The sequence below is a fragment of the Camelus ferus genome, chromosome 5 (assembly GCF_009834535.1).
Source record: "Camelus ferus isolate YT-003-E chromosome 5, BCGSAC_Cfer_1.0, whole genome shotgun sequence".
NCBI classification, from domain to species: domain Eukaryota; kingdom Metazoa; phylum Chordata; class Mammalia; order Artiodactyla; family Camelidae; genus Camelus; species Camelus ferus.
Genome location: NC_045700.1, coordinates 31,645,178 through 31,659,229, shown reverse-complemented (window position 1 = coordinate 31,659,229; position 14,052 = coordinate 31,645,178). Strand labels below are relative to the sequence as shown.

The window sequence follows — 14,052 nt, the reverse complement described above, 5'->3', positions numbered from 1 at the left end:
TGTTAATTTATCCTATCAGTATCATCTAAATATAGAACCATTAATGAGCAGAAATTTTCTCTATGTGTAACTGATTCAGTAACAATATTTGAGAAGACCACAACTGCCATGCTATGGAGTAATGTTTAATAAAAGATGTATGTTCAATAATGAAGTGCTATACACTCATTAAAAATGTGCATGTAATAGGTTTTAATGTTATGGAAAAATGAAGGATTAAGAGGACAAAGGAAGGAATAAATTGTATTTACTGCACAGTCAAGACTAAGTTAAAATGAGCACTGGCAAAAAGACAGGAAGAAAATACTCTGAATTTCTAAGGGTGCTGATCTTTGAGCTAAGGGGAAATGTAATGACTTCTGGGGGTTATTTTCTAACTTTTCTGAATTTCAGGAATTTATATAGTATTTACATTAGATCTCATTAAAATGTGTAGAATTATTATTGTGTTATACACAACATAAAATTTACCATTTTAACAATTTTCAAGTGTACAAGTCAGCGCCATTAAGTACATTCACCTTGTTGTACAAGCATCACCCCCATTTATGTCCAGAATTTTTTTGTCTTCTCCAACTGAAACTTTGTATGCCTTAAACAATGACTCCCCGTTACCTCCTGCCCCTAGCCTCTGGTAACCAGTATTCTACTTTCTGTCTCTATGAATGACTATTCTAGGTATTTAACAGAAATGTAATCATACAATGTTTGTCTTTCTGTGTCTGGTTCATTTCACTTCGCACAATGCCTTCAAGATTTATCCATGTTATAGCATGTATCAGAATTGTATTGCTTTTTAAGGCTGCATAATAGTCCACTGTATTATTTCCACACAGTCCACATTTCATTTCTCCTTTCAACCACTGATTGACATTTGGGTTGTCTCCACCTTTTGGCTATTGTGAATCATGCTGCTATGAAAACTGGTGTACAAATACCTATTCAAGTGCCTGCCTTCAGTTTTGGGGGGACTATACCTAAAAATCAAACTGCTCGATCATATGGCAAGTCTATGTTTAATTTTTTGAGGAACCATCATACTATTTTCCACAGAGGCTGCACCATTTTACACTCCCATCAGCAATTAACAAGGGTTCTAATTTCTCCACATCCTTGCAATTTTTTTCTTAACAAGGTCAATCACTTCATATGGCAATCTTTCCAAAATATATCATTCACTTCCCAGCCTTCTTAAAAAGATAATATTGAACAAAATTTAGCCTTTAAAAAATGAGCTATATAATTCATGTCCCCTCAGGCGTTATTGAAATATACTTTTACTTGAAAACTGTTTTATTTAATAACCATTCTCAGTTATTTCCATTGATTAGATCAGTCCTTTCACATTCCTGTGAAATATCATCCCCATTTCACAGATGAGTAAATGAGGCACATACAGAGGTAAAGATCACACAGCGAGTAAGTGAAGGTAGGGGGATTCAAAGTCCAGGTCTTTACACATTTTGCTAGACTTCTAACCATCTAAGAATGCTTGTGTCTACATTCAATGTCTCCAAACTGATACTGTATACTCTTGGAAAATTTGTGTATGCTGTTTAATGTTTTACTTTGTTTTTCCTTTTAGTTGTTACTGTTACTACTTGTGGTTGTAAAAGCACCTACCTCCAGCCATTTTCTCCTCTCCAGCCCACATGTTGACACTGATGTCCTGTCATCAAGAAAAAGAGATAAAGATAAGAGTTTACACTGTGTGAGAAGTGTAGATTTGAGAGAACTTGAGGGATCAATCTCAGGATAAAAATATATGAGTTTAGTTATTTGGCTTTTATATATCTATCTTGGTAGTTCAAGGACCTATTTTGCTTATTTCTGGCTTTCCTTCTTGTGTTCTAGGTACTGAATCTGCCCTTATGCAGCATGAATATGAGTGCTTACTCTTACTTCTACTTACATTGTGTAATATAATGAAATTTATTTTTAAAAAGCTTGTCCCAAAGTAATAAATATCCTTTCTATGTCTGATATTCTCTTATTTAAAATTGTCTACTTACTAGTTTCATGATACACACAAAGAAAATCAAGGAAAAGAGTTTTGATATTAAAACTGTCTGGTCCTACATCAAGACCATTCAAACTATAGATTCAGTGACTATTCATCAGCAATGGCCATCAGTATCAGCCTGGAATATCTTTATAGAATTTATTATATGCCATAGACATGTTTTCTGGAAAGAACAGACAAATGTTTCTTTCCTTGTGTAACATGTATATTGTGAAATGTTGACCATTTAACTTTTTGAAATCAAATATCCTTTCCAATAAATTAGGAGAGGTCACTAGTTAAACAAATAAAACAATGAGTCCTTGTATGTATCACAATCTTTTTATTTGAAGTGAATTATCAGTATGTTATTTCATTTCACATCACTATCTGTTTTTCTAGAAATTAAGTCTTTCTATATCAATCTTTCTTAAAGAATAGTTTCCCACATCTCTAAGATTTTTCAAGAAAATAGGTGAATAACAGGAGTAAAGCTGAGAGGAAAATGTTCACTCAAAATGCAAAGATAAAATACTTCTGTAAAAAACTGTAGTTGTCCATATCCCTTTAAATCCAGTTTTGTATTACCAGGTTTGTAGTTGATTTCCATCTAAATACTCTAAGAAATTTTATTCAACAAAATCAAGCAGGGGTGGCGGGGGAGGAGGGGATAAGGAACCAAAACCACATTCCCAGACATCTGAACTAGCTGATAGGAATAGCCATGATCTTATTCACAACTCTGGGGTTGTTAGTTAAAGCTGGGAGAAGATAAAGTCAGAGTACTACCTTATTTCTTTTAAGAACGTCCTCCTCAAATCTAGAGGTGTCACAATATAAAACCTCACTGGACTTCAAAATTTGATCATTTTAACACTCATTTCCGATTAAAACAGTAATACTGTTAATATCAATAAATACATTCAACTTCTGAAATGATTCAATTAACATTTTTAGGAAATCTGTATAACTGGACCTTACAAATGTACTATAACTCTATTTGTTTTTGTCACATAAAGAAGGGGCTATTCTCTCTCTATTCATCTGTACCCAACTTCTACTAAACACACAGTCCTGGGCACAGTTATATCCCTGGGGGTCAACCTCTCTTCTCCACCTTTTCCTTTTCTAGATTCCTACTACTTACCTCTACCATTCATTTCAGTAATGTTTTATATTATCATAAATTCTTCTACATTTTTTCACATATGCATTATGTTCTACTGTTAAGTATCACCCATATTAACTATGACAGGTTGATTGTATAATGAGATTTTTTTAAAGTTTTTTTTTCCAATCAATTGATAGTTGAGTCTTCTTGTTCAAAGAAGAAATTGTTGGGAGTGGAGCATTCTTCAAGGAAATTATAACCTTGGGAAACTAGAGCAATAAACCAGGTGAACTGTGGATGAGGCCTGGAAGCCTGGGTCTTCAGCTATTAAACACCCCTCCAAAGTAAAAATAGCTGTTTAGAAGGATCTTAAACTTACTGAAGCTGATATACAATCATCCTCAAACTGAAAACTCTTCACTAAAAGATAGTTCATTTTATTTTATGGTGGTCACGAAGTAGTACAAAAACATTTAAAGAAACCTCTAACATGGAATAAATAATGTTTGGTGAGACAAAGATCAGAGGGGTTAATAAGCAAACAATGGAATTGAGAACAGAGTTAAAAATGGCAAGACAGCTACTTTGTCTGTATAGAAATTTAGTAAACGTATTCTATCAAAAGTCTGGACTGGGCCTCAATTTACTGGTTTCCAACTGCCACAATTAGAAGGAAAAAAAGAAGGGGGGGGTAGAGAGGAAGGAGGAGAGAAGGGGAAGCCTTTTTTTTTAAGCGAAGTATTCTTCTAGAACTCAAGAAACGGTCTGACAGATCTGTAACATGTCACTGAAGCCAGAAGCATAATCATAATGAACTGGAGCTCCAATCAGGCCCTAAAACGCCTGTAGCTTTGTTTAAAATGACTACGGTGAAATAAACCCTTTTACGGAAAGCGGGGAGGGCTTCCAGCAGTTGGCCAGTGTTCTAGGTGATGGATGCTGATGAGCAATTCCCTTAAACAACTGATTTACTGCCAACAGAGACAAACATTGGAAGCACATCCAAAAACTCATTTGCAATAAAGATGACAAGGATGGCCGCTCTGTTCACCTTCCCCTCTCCTACCGGATTGGTGACCCTGTTCCTGCAACCACCCCACACAAAGGCCACAGTAGGACCCCTCCTTTCCCTAACCCCCTTTTCTTTTCCTCAAAAGTCACGATGTCTTAATGTCTTACGATCGCTTCCTCTCTCCCTTTCTTCCTTTCGTCTTTCCCTCCTTCCCTCCCTCCTAGCTTTTCTTTCTTCCTAAAATCACTGCTTTTTAAAAACACACCCCTACCCCACTAGAAATCCTTCGCAAGCGAGATAAAGTCAGGCACAGGCGGCGGGCCCGTGCATTTGCAAGCGCCATCTGGCACCTCCGATTCTTCGCCACTTCACACTCCCGGAGGTGAGAGAGGCGGGAGGCAAAGGACATGGAGAGCCGGTGTGACCCAGTTTTTCTGAAACTTTCAGCTGGTCGCCAACCTTCCCACACCCAAACTCTTCCAATCATCCATCAAGTCAGAAAAGTACAGTGACCTCTGCCTCGCCTTTGGAGTTGGAAAAGCGGACAAACAAGAGAAGCAAGACGAGGAGGTTCGTCCCTTTCTTCCCCCACCGCCCAAGGCTGCCGGCGCAGAGCGGCGGCGCTGCCGGAAGGGGCCGCTGTTCGCTTAGAGCGGCCTGCCCCGCCGCCGCCGCCGCCGTCCGCACCTCCCACGGCCCCACTGGCCCAGCCCCGCCAAGTTCCAACAGCCCCCAGTCGAGCAAGCGCCGGAACGAGCACCGCCCGGGCAGGAGCAGACGGCGCAGAACAGCCAGGCTGCGGCGCGCGTCGGAAAGACTCCCGGGAAATTCCCACGGCCCTGGGACTTTGGAGAGAGCGAGCAGCCTCTGCGCGCGCAAGTCTGCAAGTGCGCGCTCAGCCCCGCACCTGTTTCTTCCGCGCCACAGCCTTCCCACCCCTCGAACCCGCGCCTCCCCGGGCGCCCGCCCGCTCCCGCGATGAATCCGGTGCTGGGCAACCAGACCGATGTGGTGGGCCTGTTCCTGGCCAACAGCAGCGAGGCGCTGGAGCGCGCGGTGCGCTGCTGCACCCAGGCGTCCGTGGTGACCGACGACGGCTTCGCGGAGGGGGGCCCGGACGAGCGCAGCCTGTACATCATGCGCGTGGTGCAGATCGCCGTCATGTGCGTGCTCTCGCTCACCGTGGTCTTCGGCATCTTCTTTCTTGGCTGCAACCTCCTCATCAAGTCTGAGGGCATGATCAACTTCCTGGTGAAGGACCGGAGACCGTCTAAAGAGGTGGAGGCGGTGATCGTGGGGCCCTACTGACCGGCCCCCGGCGCCGCGGCAGCCGCCCCACGCCTCCCCACTTCGCCAGCCCGGCCGCGCCCCCTCACCATCCGAGACTGGGCGAAGCAGACCTGTCGGAGTCAGTTACTTCTCTCGACTTCTGCCTTTCGGAATGAAGCAACCCGTTTCTCGCTCGCCCTCTTAAAGTCCCCAGGCCTGGCTGTAGGAAGAGAGAGCCCTAACCCCGGACTCAGCAGCAAGTGGCAAGAAGGCGATTAGGGCACAGAACTTTGGAAGCTGCCGCTAGCGCGGGATGCTGGGAGACCTACCCGGCCAAGGCCCTTTTCCACCCACAGGTGGGCCAAGCTCTGGGGGCAGGTGGAGAGGGCGGGCAGGGGAGAGACCGGCGGCACTGCCTGCCTGGTGACCGGAAAAGTGAGCCGCGTATACTTCACTCAACGGAACTAATGGGAAAACGCAAATCTCTGTTGGATTCGCGCGGGTTCCCTCCCGCTTCTCCCAGCCCTGGCGGGAGAGACGATAAATACCTTTGGTTGATTGTAACTAGCCCTTTTAAAGGATTTTGTGTTTCTTTGCTTGAATACAAATAATTTGATGTCTTTTACTGCCCTAGTGGCCTGTTTGCCTGCCCGAGGGTTAGAGTTTTGTTATCGGGAGAAAGGGTGGGGGAGGGGAGCCTGCGAATGTGAACAAGGCGAGTTGTTTCTTCTATTTCATTTCCTACTGGGTCTTTGGTGGGGGGCTGGCACTCCAGCTGGCCCCGGGACAAAGGCTTTAAATAGAACTCATAGCTCGTGACTGCACGGTTTACGCCACAAAAGTGCTCTTGACATTTCGTGACACCGTTTGGACTCCCCCCTCCCCTTTATTTAACACCTCCTTAATAAATGCAACATTTCAGTGTTTTGTTCCTGGCCTCCTGGTGATCATTCTGGGCTCCCGACCGACCAAAGGGAACGGGCGACGGTGAGGAGTCGGGTTACCGGCCGGGGGTGGAATTCTCTTTGGAGAGCTGCGATTCAACTCGTGGATTCCACGCAGGGACAAGGGTGGGGGCGAGACGGAGAGGCCTAGGGACTAGTGAGACATGGCCAAGCCTCAGGCACAGGAGCCATCCTGGAGGCAGCATCCTTTGTTTTCCCTTACAGTTAATATTTTATATTTCACTTAGGCTCAGCTTCTCTGAGCCAGGCGAGACGACAGGAGGCCCCTGCGGGAAGATTACACTTCCGTGCAGGGTTCCGGCGGGAACACAAGGTTACATCGCTAATGAAAGGAAGAGACGGCTTGGCCAGCCTTCAGGGAGGGCGTCTTTCCCCCTGACCAGCGTCAGCAAGACGGCGTCAGGATGCTGATCCAAAAAAAAAAAAAAAAAAAAACCGAGAAAAAGTAGTTGCTGCTTAAGTATATAGTGACGCTAATTCTCCCTGGGGTAAACCTTTGTTAATAAAACATGACATGCATTGTCTTTGTCACATTACGTTTCGCGAAAGGGCCAGATTAAAAGAGAAACCCGGCTTGCTGTTTAATTTAGAGTAATTAGCCCCAGGCCAGGCAAAAAGGTTCAGAGGAGTTAGCCAAGGTCCTGAATGTCGGAAATGAGCGTTACAACCTAAACTGGAAAGTTAGGCCGTGGTGGAGCTACAAATGGTCGTGGGGCTCAGAAATTGAAGGGGATTTGGAAAGAAGAGCCTGGAAAACGATGAATGTGAAAATAACCCAAAGGATACAATAGCTTCAAGCTAAAACTTGACAAGAGGTTTTGAGCAGTTTACACCTGGGGCAGTATCCTAAATATTTTCAAGAATATAAAGAATCCTCTACTATGCCATAGAAATTAAAGACTTCACGGTAGCAGATATAAAATGGACTAAAATTAAAAAACAACAAAATGTCCTACTTAATTGGGAAGAGGCACAACTGCTATAAACAATGTCAGTGACTCAAGGGTTGGGATCAAAGGGTTGAGTGACCTTTGACATCCTATCCACTATGAAGTGTCTATTTCACTCCCAAAGTAACTCCGGTCAAGAATTACGACCTGGGATGGTTTTTTGATTGCTAATAGATACCAGGCTTGGGGGGAAGAAGGATTTTTGAAGTTTTGCCTTTTGTTCCTGTATTGTCAGTAGGTAAGGGTTTGCTTGTGTGTTTCTATCTAAGAAGGGGGGTCAGGGTCAAAGTGTAGTCAAGAGTGAGTCATGGAAGGCAGTTTACTTTTGCTAGTGGGTAAGATAGGAAATGGAGACTCCTTATTTTGTAGACAGTTTCTGTGGCACCAAGTTAATCTGCTGCCTCCATGTTTTAAAGGGAGAAACAAAGCACTCACTGACAAACCAGACATTTAAAATTAAACTCAGTTATTTCGTGGCTGCAGCATCTGCTGAGGGTCCCTTCTTCCCGCAGATTTGTCAGCCTACAGTGAACTCTGTGCTCTGGTGGAAATCGATTTGGGGTCAAAACCCAATCAGCTAGAGTTTGTAGGCATCTTGTATTGTGCTCTGCTGTGTGCAAAGTGCATGCTTATAGCAAGTTTCAGACACAGAAAGGTTTCAAACCTACACGTCAATTTGTACATGTTTGTGTAGAACAGAGGACTCCATGCAAAGGCAAAGAACTGAAAGTTGAGAGAGGGGTCTGCCTAAGCCCCCTGCTCCTCTCTCTTCTACTGATACTCTTTATCTCCACTATCACAATGATCCATCTCCATCCTTGTTCCGCTCAATAATTCACACCACTTTCCTCCTCCCTCACCTCAAAATCAAAATCTATGCTTTCTCCTTATTTCAACTATCCAGATTTATTCTCTTACCACCAGAAATTGTGATAGTCAGACAAACCAGAAGCTGCACAATGTAATCCTCAGGTAGAAAAGGTATGTGAACAGAGCCCTGTAATCCATGATCTATGCATTATAAGGAAATGCACATGATCTGAAAATATCATAGCCCTGGGACCATTTCCTGCCAGCAACTCTTCTCTACAGCCCTTAGATCCATTTGTTACTTAGAGAGATGCCAAGTGGTTCTGCTTTTATAGATGAGGCAACACGTGCAAGAAGCTTTTTACGCTCCCTATTCCCCAGTGGCCCACACGACGACCACTTTCTCAGTCCCACACCACTCCCTCTGCCTTTGACTCTCTTTTTCCCTAATCCTAACAAATGCATTAAATGAAATTTTTAATCCTTCCCAGAGTTTATGGAGCGTGATCCTTTCCCACAGATGTGCTACAAGGAAAGTGAGTTTTAAAGAATCACTCTCTGAATTTCATTTTTTTTTTTTAATGTCAGTCTTCAGAGACTGGGAATTGAGAGAGAGAGAGATGCAGACAGGCAGATTTGATCATCCCACATGTAAGTCCACCATTTGGTCAGTAATTAGTGGGAAGTCCTGAGAGAGAGAGAGATGGCTTCCTGTAAAAGCTTGCTGGATCTGGCATGGTCCATGGGGAGGCATCTGATACTTCCTGAAACCCTTCTGGAAATGCAGCAGAAACAGGGAGAGGTTTTCGTGACAAGTGGAATAGCAGGGTTGTAACCTCTCTCAGGTTGTGCAGATAGCCACTGATGCCCCTGAGCCTAACTGGGTCACCTCTACATAGGTAGCTTAGCCGTTATTAATAAATACTATTTTTCTTAAGATTGTTATGAATTTTCCCACTTTCTCTGAAAATGTATCAAGGACTTGAGTGTTAAACACCTCGAGGGCTGCTTGAGGGAAATCTAAGCACACAGGTCACACTGTTGTGTTAAGTCTAAGATCATGTTTGTTTCTGATTTTCAAGTCACCCTGGCCTCTCACTGGATCCTGGGTCAGTCCTGTTACTATGTTTTCCTGCACTAATTCTGAGTGAGGGCACTGGACTATGATGTAGGAAAGTGTGGTTCTACTCTCTAAGTAACTGAGTGGCATCAGCCCTAAAACTAGGAAGATGGATTCTGAAAGGACATTCCTATTCTATTATTCTATTGAATTAATTGGTTTGGTATTTCCTTGTCTCTTAAGATGTTTCTTGGCTCACTTCAATAGGTATCTTAGAAATATATTTTGTTGTTCTTATCTTGGTCCCTCAGGTAGGACCCACTCACTCCCTTGGCCAAGGCCAAGTCAAGTGCTTCTCATCTCAGGATGTTATTCACAATAACCAAAGCAAAAATTTCAGACACCTAGGCAGGCCTGGGAAGACAGCAGTTTCTAAGCTGACAGATCACATGTCTTCTAACCAGTGCCTTAAATATCCCAGATCTCTGTTCTCACTAGATCAAGCAATGAAAGGAAAGACCAGTGAACTGGGCAGCAAATAATCAGCAAGTGATTCCTCTAGGTCCATATACATTTAGACTAATATGCATTGTTGTTTATAGAAACTTCATGGGTGTTTGAAGTCTAAATAACAGCCAATTTCTCTCCCCCCATTTTTTTCTCTGAGCTTCTGCAAGAGCACACAGCAGCTGTTCCACATGTAATTTAAAGCCTTCCTTAGCCCTGGCTTATTAGACTTGTCACTTTGGGGGTTGCGATGCCAAGAAAGGATTCCAGAGTTCAGTCCATTCTGTAAGACTCAAACTTAGTTTGAGAGCCTGTTGAAGAAATAAGTCTACAGCAATACCGCAAACAGGAATCAATAAATCTTTTATCCCCCTGCCAAATCCCATTTAGATACGTGCACAATAGCTTAAATGGGATATGTTTTAAAGTCTGCTCCAACAGTAGTAATTGTTTCCTACTGTCTGAATTTAAAGGCTCAATGGTTAACTGATTCCATGGCCAATCTTACTCTGTCCTCCTTCCAGGTATTTTTGTGTTGTTTTAAATGCTTAAAGTGCTTGAAAGTCCAGGATTAGTTTTATAGCATCAGCTTAGATTTAAAAATCCTTGGAAAGTATAGTTCAGGAAAACATAAAGTATATAATATTATCAGCAAGAAGTATAGTGTTTCTGGTGATCATAATAGAATACTCTAAATTTATTATTTATATTTGAGAAATTCGGACTATATCAGAGGGGAGCTTCCACAAGGACTACTGTACCTACTGTAAGGATAACTAAATGCATTTTTAAATACTCCTCAATAAGCTTGCAAACAGTGGCTTACTTCTAACTCAAATAACAATACATTCTAAGTGAAAATAAACAAGTTGTATTTTCATTCATCTGACTGTTTATGTGTATTTTGAAGGGACAATAAATAGTTTTCTTTCCTGAATACATGTAAGCACTTGCTTGTTGAAATATTTTTGAGTGGGTAAATGCAGGGACAGAGTGATCAATACATAGAAGGTCAAGCCATCTGTGATAATGTTGGGACACAACTCTGCCCTGCCCCCCATTTTAAAACTGATTTCCATTCGATAGTAATATTTTCTGAACTCATAATCCAAACAGTTAGTGTTTGCCAAGCACACATGTATCTGTGGTATACTATACTTATTACTAAAAAAAAAAATGAGATGATTTGCTGTTCATCTGAGCCATGAAACACAGGCACACGTAAGGGAAGGCATACAGTCTCCCAGAGTCAAATAATAAAGACATTGTCCCTATTTACTATTTCTGGAATTCACAGTGATATAAATATACATACTTAATTATGCTATAGCCTGTGTGCTGGCATGGCTTATTACAGGGAAAAAATGTTACAGTTTTTCTTATCAATATTTTTTGTTTGTTTGCCTTCCACCCTCACCAATTCCTTCTCATTATGTACTCCTTCCCTCACCCAGATCTAAAGATATACTACCCTGAAAGAGTCATTGATTTTTATCAAACCAAGACTCCAGATGTCTGATTGCTTTGGGAAAAGAATCCCTCTGGGATCCAGAGTGTCTCTTTGGCTTTATTTATTTTCCTATAAATTGAGCAGGATCATACAGTTCATATTCTAAATAGTATTGATTGAGGCAGGCGCGCGTGCGCACACTCACATCCTCTGTGTTTCTCGGATTGTATACCGATGAAACACAGCCATTTCACTGCAGACTAAACGTAAGTATCACATACTCCCCAAGTCTTTGTTTTACACTATTCATTTGCTAACAATGAAACAATGCATAGGAAAAGTTGCAAGTAAATACTCCCAAAACGTTCAGTAGGTAAGACTGACAAGAGGTACCTGGAGTCTTATAATACATCTGTATCTTGAGATATATGTTTCAGTCTTCATCTAAGAATTAGAAGGAAAAAAAAGCTAAAACCCCAAGGGACAGAAAAGTCAAAGATTATATATTGTACAAGCTTGAAAATCTTTAAATGCTAAGCTAAATGGGAGGGGACCCTAAATTTGAAGAAGATCGATGAAAACAAAAAGAACCTATCAAGTTAGGTCTCTAGAAATTGACAAGCAGATTCTGAATTCTCAGAACGGGTGACTAGGAAATTTAAAGTTTGGAGGATTTTATACAAACATCAAAGATTACCTGAATAGAAGAGCTCAGCAGTGTGAGAAGAATGGGGAAGACTGTTCATTCCTTCTCCATTTCTGTCTTCTCTGCAGAGTACTGGACTAATTGCAAGCATCCTGTTAGCTTGCTCAATTTTCTTATATGCAGAGGTCAAAGAGGCCTTGCCAGATCTTCTTATCTTTATCATCAATAAATATGTATTATTTAGTATCCATTATGGCATGACTCTGCACTGGGTACTAACGTAGATCTTGGAAGTTGAGTGCAAAGTAACATGAGATTTAAAGGGGCCTCTGTGATTCCATACTGTCTTCTGCTTGATTTGTGCCCATGTGTCCTTGGAGATCCAGCTGTATGAGCCATACACACTTGTGACTTTTCCCCTTACAGATGAAACACACTCTGTCCTTTTCTATAATTGATTCCGGGACCTGACCTCCTCAGATTAATTTGACTTTTCCCTGTCTTTAGGGAGCATACAAAAGGCTCACTGTATGTTATATATTCAAGCACAGGATAAGCTTGAATGTGGAAAGCCTGAAGAAAGTGCTTAAAATGAATTTCTGGAGACTACCTATATTTTCCTATGAATTCAGGTCCAAAATGAGTGTTTCATTCATTGCCCCTACCAGGAATTCTCAGTCACTGAATAATTAACGAAAGGATCAAGTGTGAAATTCCCTCCCCTACATTCCATAGATGAGTTTTCTAAGAAAATGATTTCTCCTTGTTTTAAGTAACATAAATATCTTCTAAATTCATGAAATGTTCAAGCGAGAATGGGATGGATTAATTAAGACTCTTTGGGTCATAATCAACATAAACCCAATTCAACCTAATTAAAAAAAAAAACAAACTGAATTTACTGACTTGGGTGACTCCCATGTCCAAGCACACAGGTGCTTCAGCTGTATGAAAAGGTGATGTCTGATGTCATCCAGGTTCTTCCACGCTCTCCATCTTCCAGTAAAGCTCCTTCCACATGGCAGGAAAAAGAAAAGAAAAAAATAATTCCCATAGGTTCACCCTCACATCTTACCACATATACCAACTTAACAACCATAGGCAAAAAGAGGCTGTCTTTTCCTGGGCAAACTCAGGCCTGTCGGAGTCATGTATTCATCCCTGAAAAAAATCTATGACTGAGGTAGGTGCCAGGAGAAGTGTGTGTGCAGTCAATATCACCCACATGGTGCGAGGGGAGACAGCAAGGGGAAGCAGAGTCAGTTCAGCATCCACAAGCAGTCAAATCACAAGGCCATGGGTGCTCACCTGAGAAAGAGATTCCAGTATCAGAAGAAGCAACGGGGCTGCTGGATGGCCTGAAATGATTCTCACTTCATTCAATGAAACCAAAGCCTAGAAAAGATAAGTCTCTTCCCCAAGATTCTACGTGACCAGCCAGTGGTAGAGCCAGTAATGGGACCTACATCTCCTGACTCTTAATTTAGTATTCCTTTAAAAATTATTTAATCTATCCATTTAATCTTTCAGCAAGGCTCAGAAGCCTGTCATAATTTCTTTCAAGATTCTCTGTCTCTGAGCTGATGTAGTTCCAAGCACCCTGGACAATACCCTGGATTTGGGAAGCAGACATTGCCACCACCTTGTACCTGGTGATATGAATTTCTACCGGTCATTTGACCTCTCTCTTTGTTTATGAGAATAAAATCATCTGCCCTCCCTAGACCTGACAGGGCAAAAAAAAAGTCTTCAAGATGACATGATAAATTCATGTTAAAAAAATGCCTTTACTATAATAAAGTATTAGACAAAATTAAGCAGATTCATTCACTACAGGCTCTCTCTTCTAGGCTTTGTGACTCTCCATGGGACGGACAGCATTTCCAAAGTTGATCTGACAAATGCACTTGGATGGAGCCTCTCCCATGACCCATCTTCCTTGGAAATGCTGCTGCCTTACGGATACATGTGAGATTTTTATGACCTTTCTTTGAATTCTTCCATATTCTGTTTCTAAATGGTCCTTCGTCTAAATGCGTCCCAGCCCAGAGTTGGCTTAGCTTTCTTATCTGTAAAGAAATCGAACTATCATTGTTCATTTTGTGGGGGGTTTCCAGCTGCCTTGCCTGCTCCACGCTTCTGACTTAGGGAAATCACCTTGCTAACTGTGACTAGCTGCTTTGCAAGTTATTTTCTCCTCCCATGAGACTTGTACGAATGGGCCTTTTCATTCTCATTCACAAGTAGGGAGTGGAGCTGATGGTGTGGTT

At 41.9% G+C, this 14,052-nt stretch overlaps 1 protein-coding gene across 1 annotated transcript; it reads left to right on the top strand.

Moving 5' to 3' along the window:
* Positions 1-4,504: 4,504 nt before the first annotated feature.
* RPRM (reprimo, TP53 dependent G2 arrest mediator homolog) lies at positions 4,505-6,322 on the top strand. Its single transcript, XM_032479454.1, has one exon. It carries the CDS (start codon positions 5,104-5,106, stop codon positions 5,431-5,433), a length of 330 nt encoding a protein of 109 aa, XP_032335345.1. The 5' UTR covers positions 4,505-5,103; the 3' UTR covers positions 5,434-6,322.
* Positions 6,323-14,052: the final 7,730 nt, after the last annotated feature.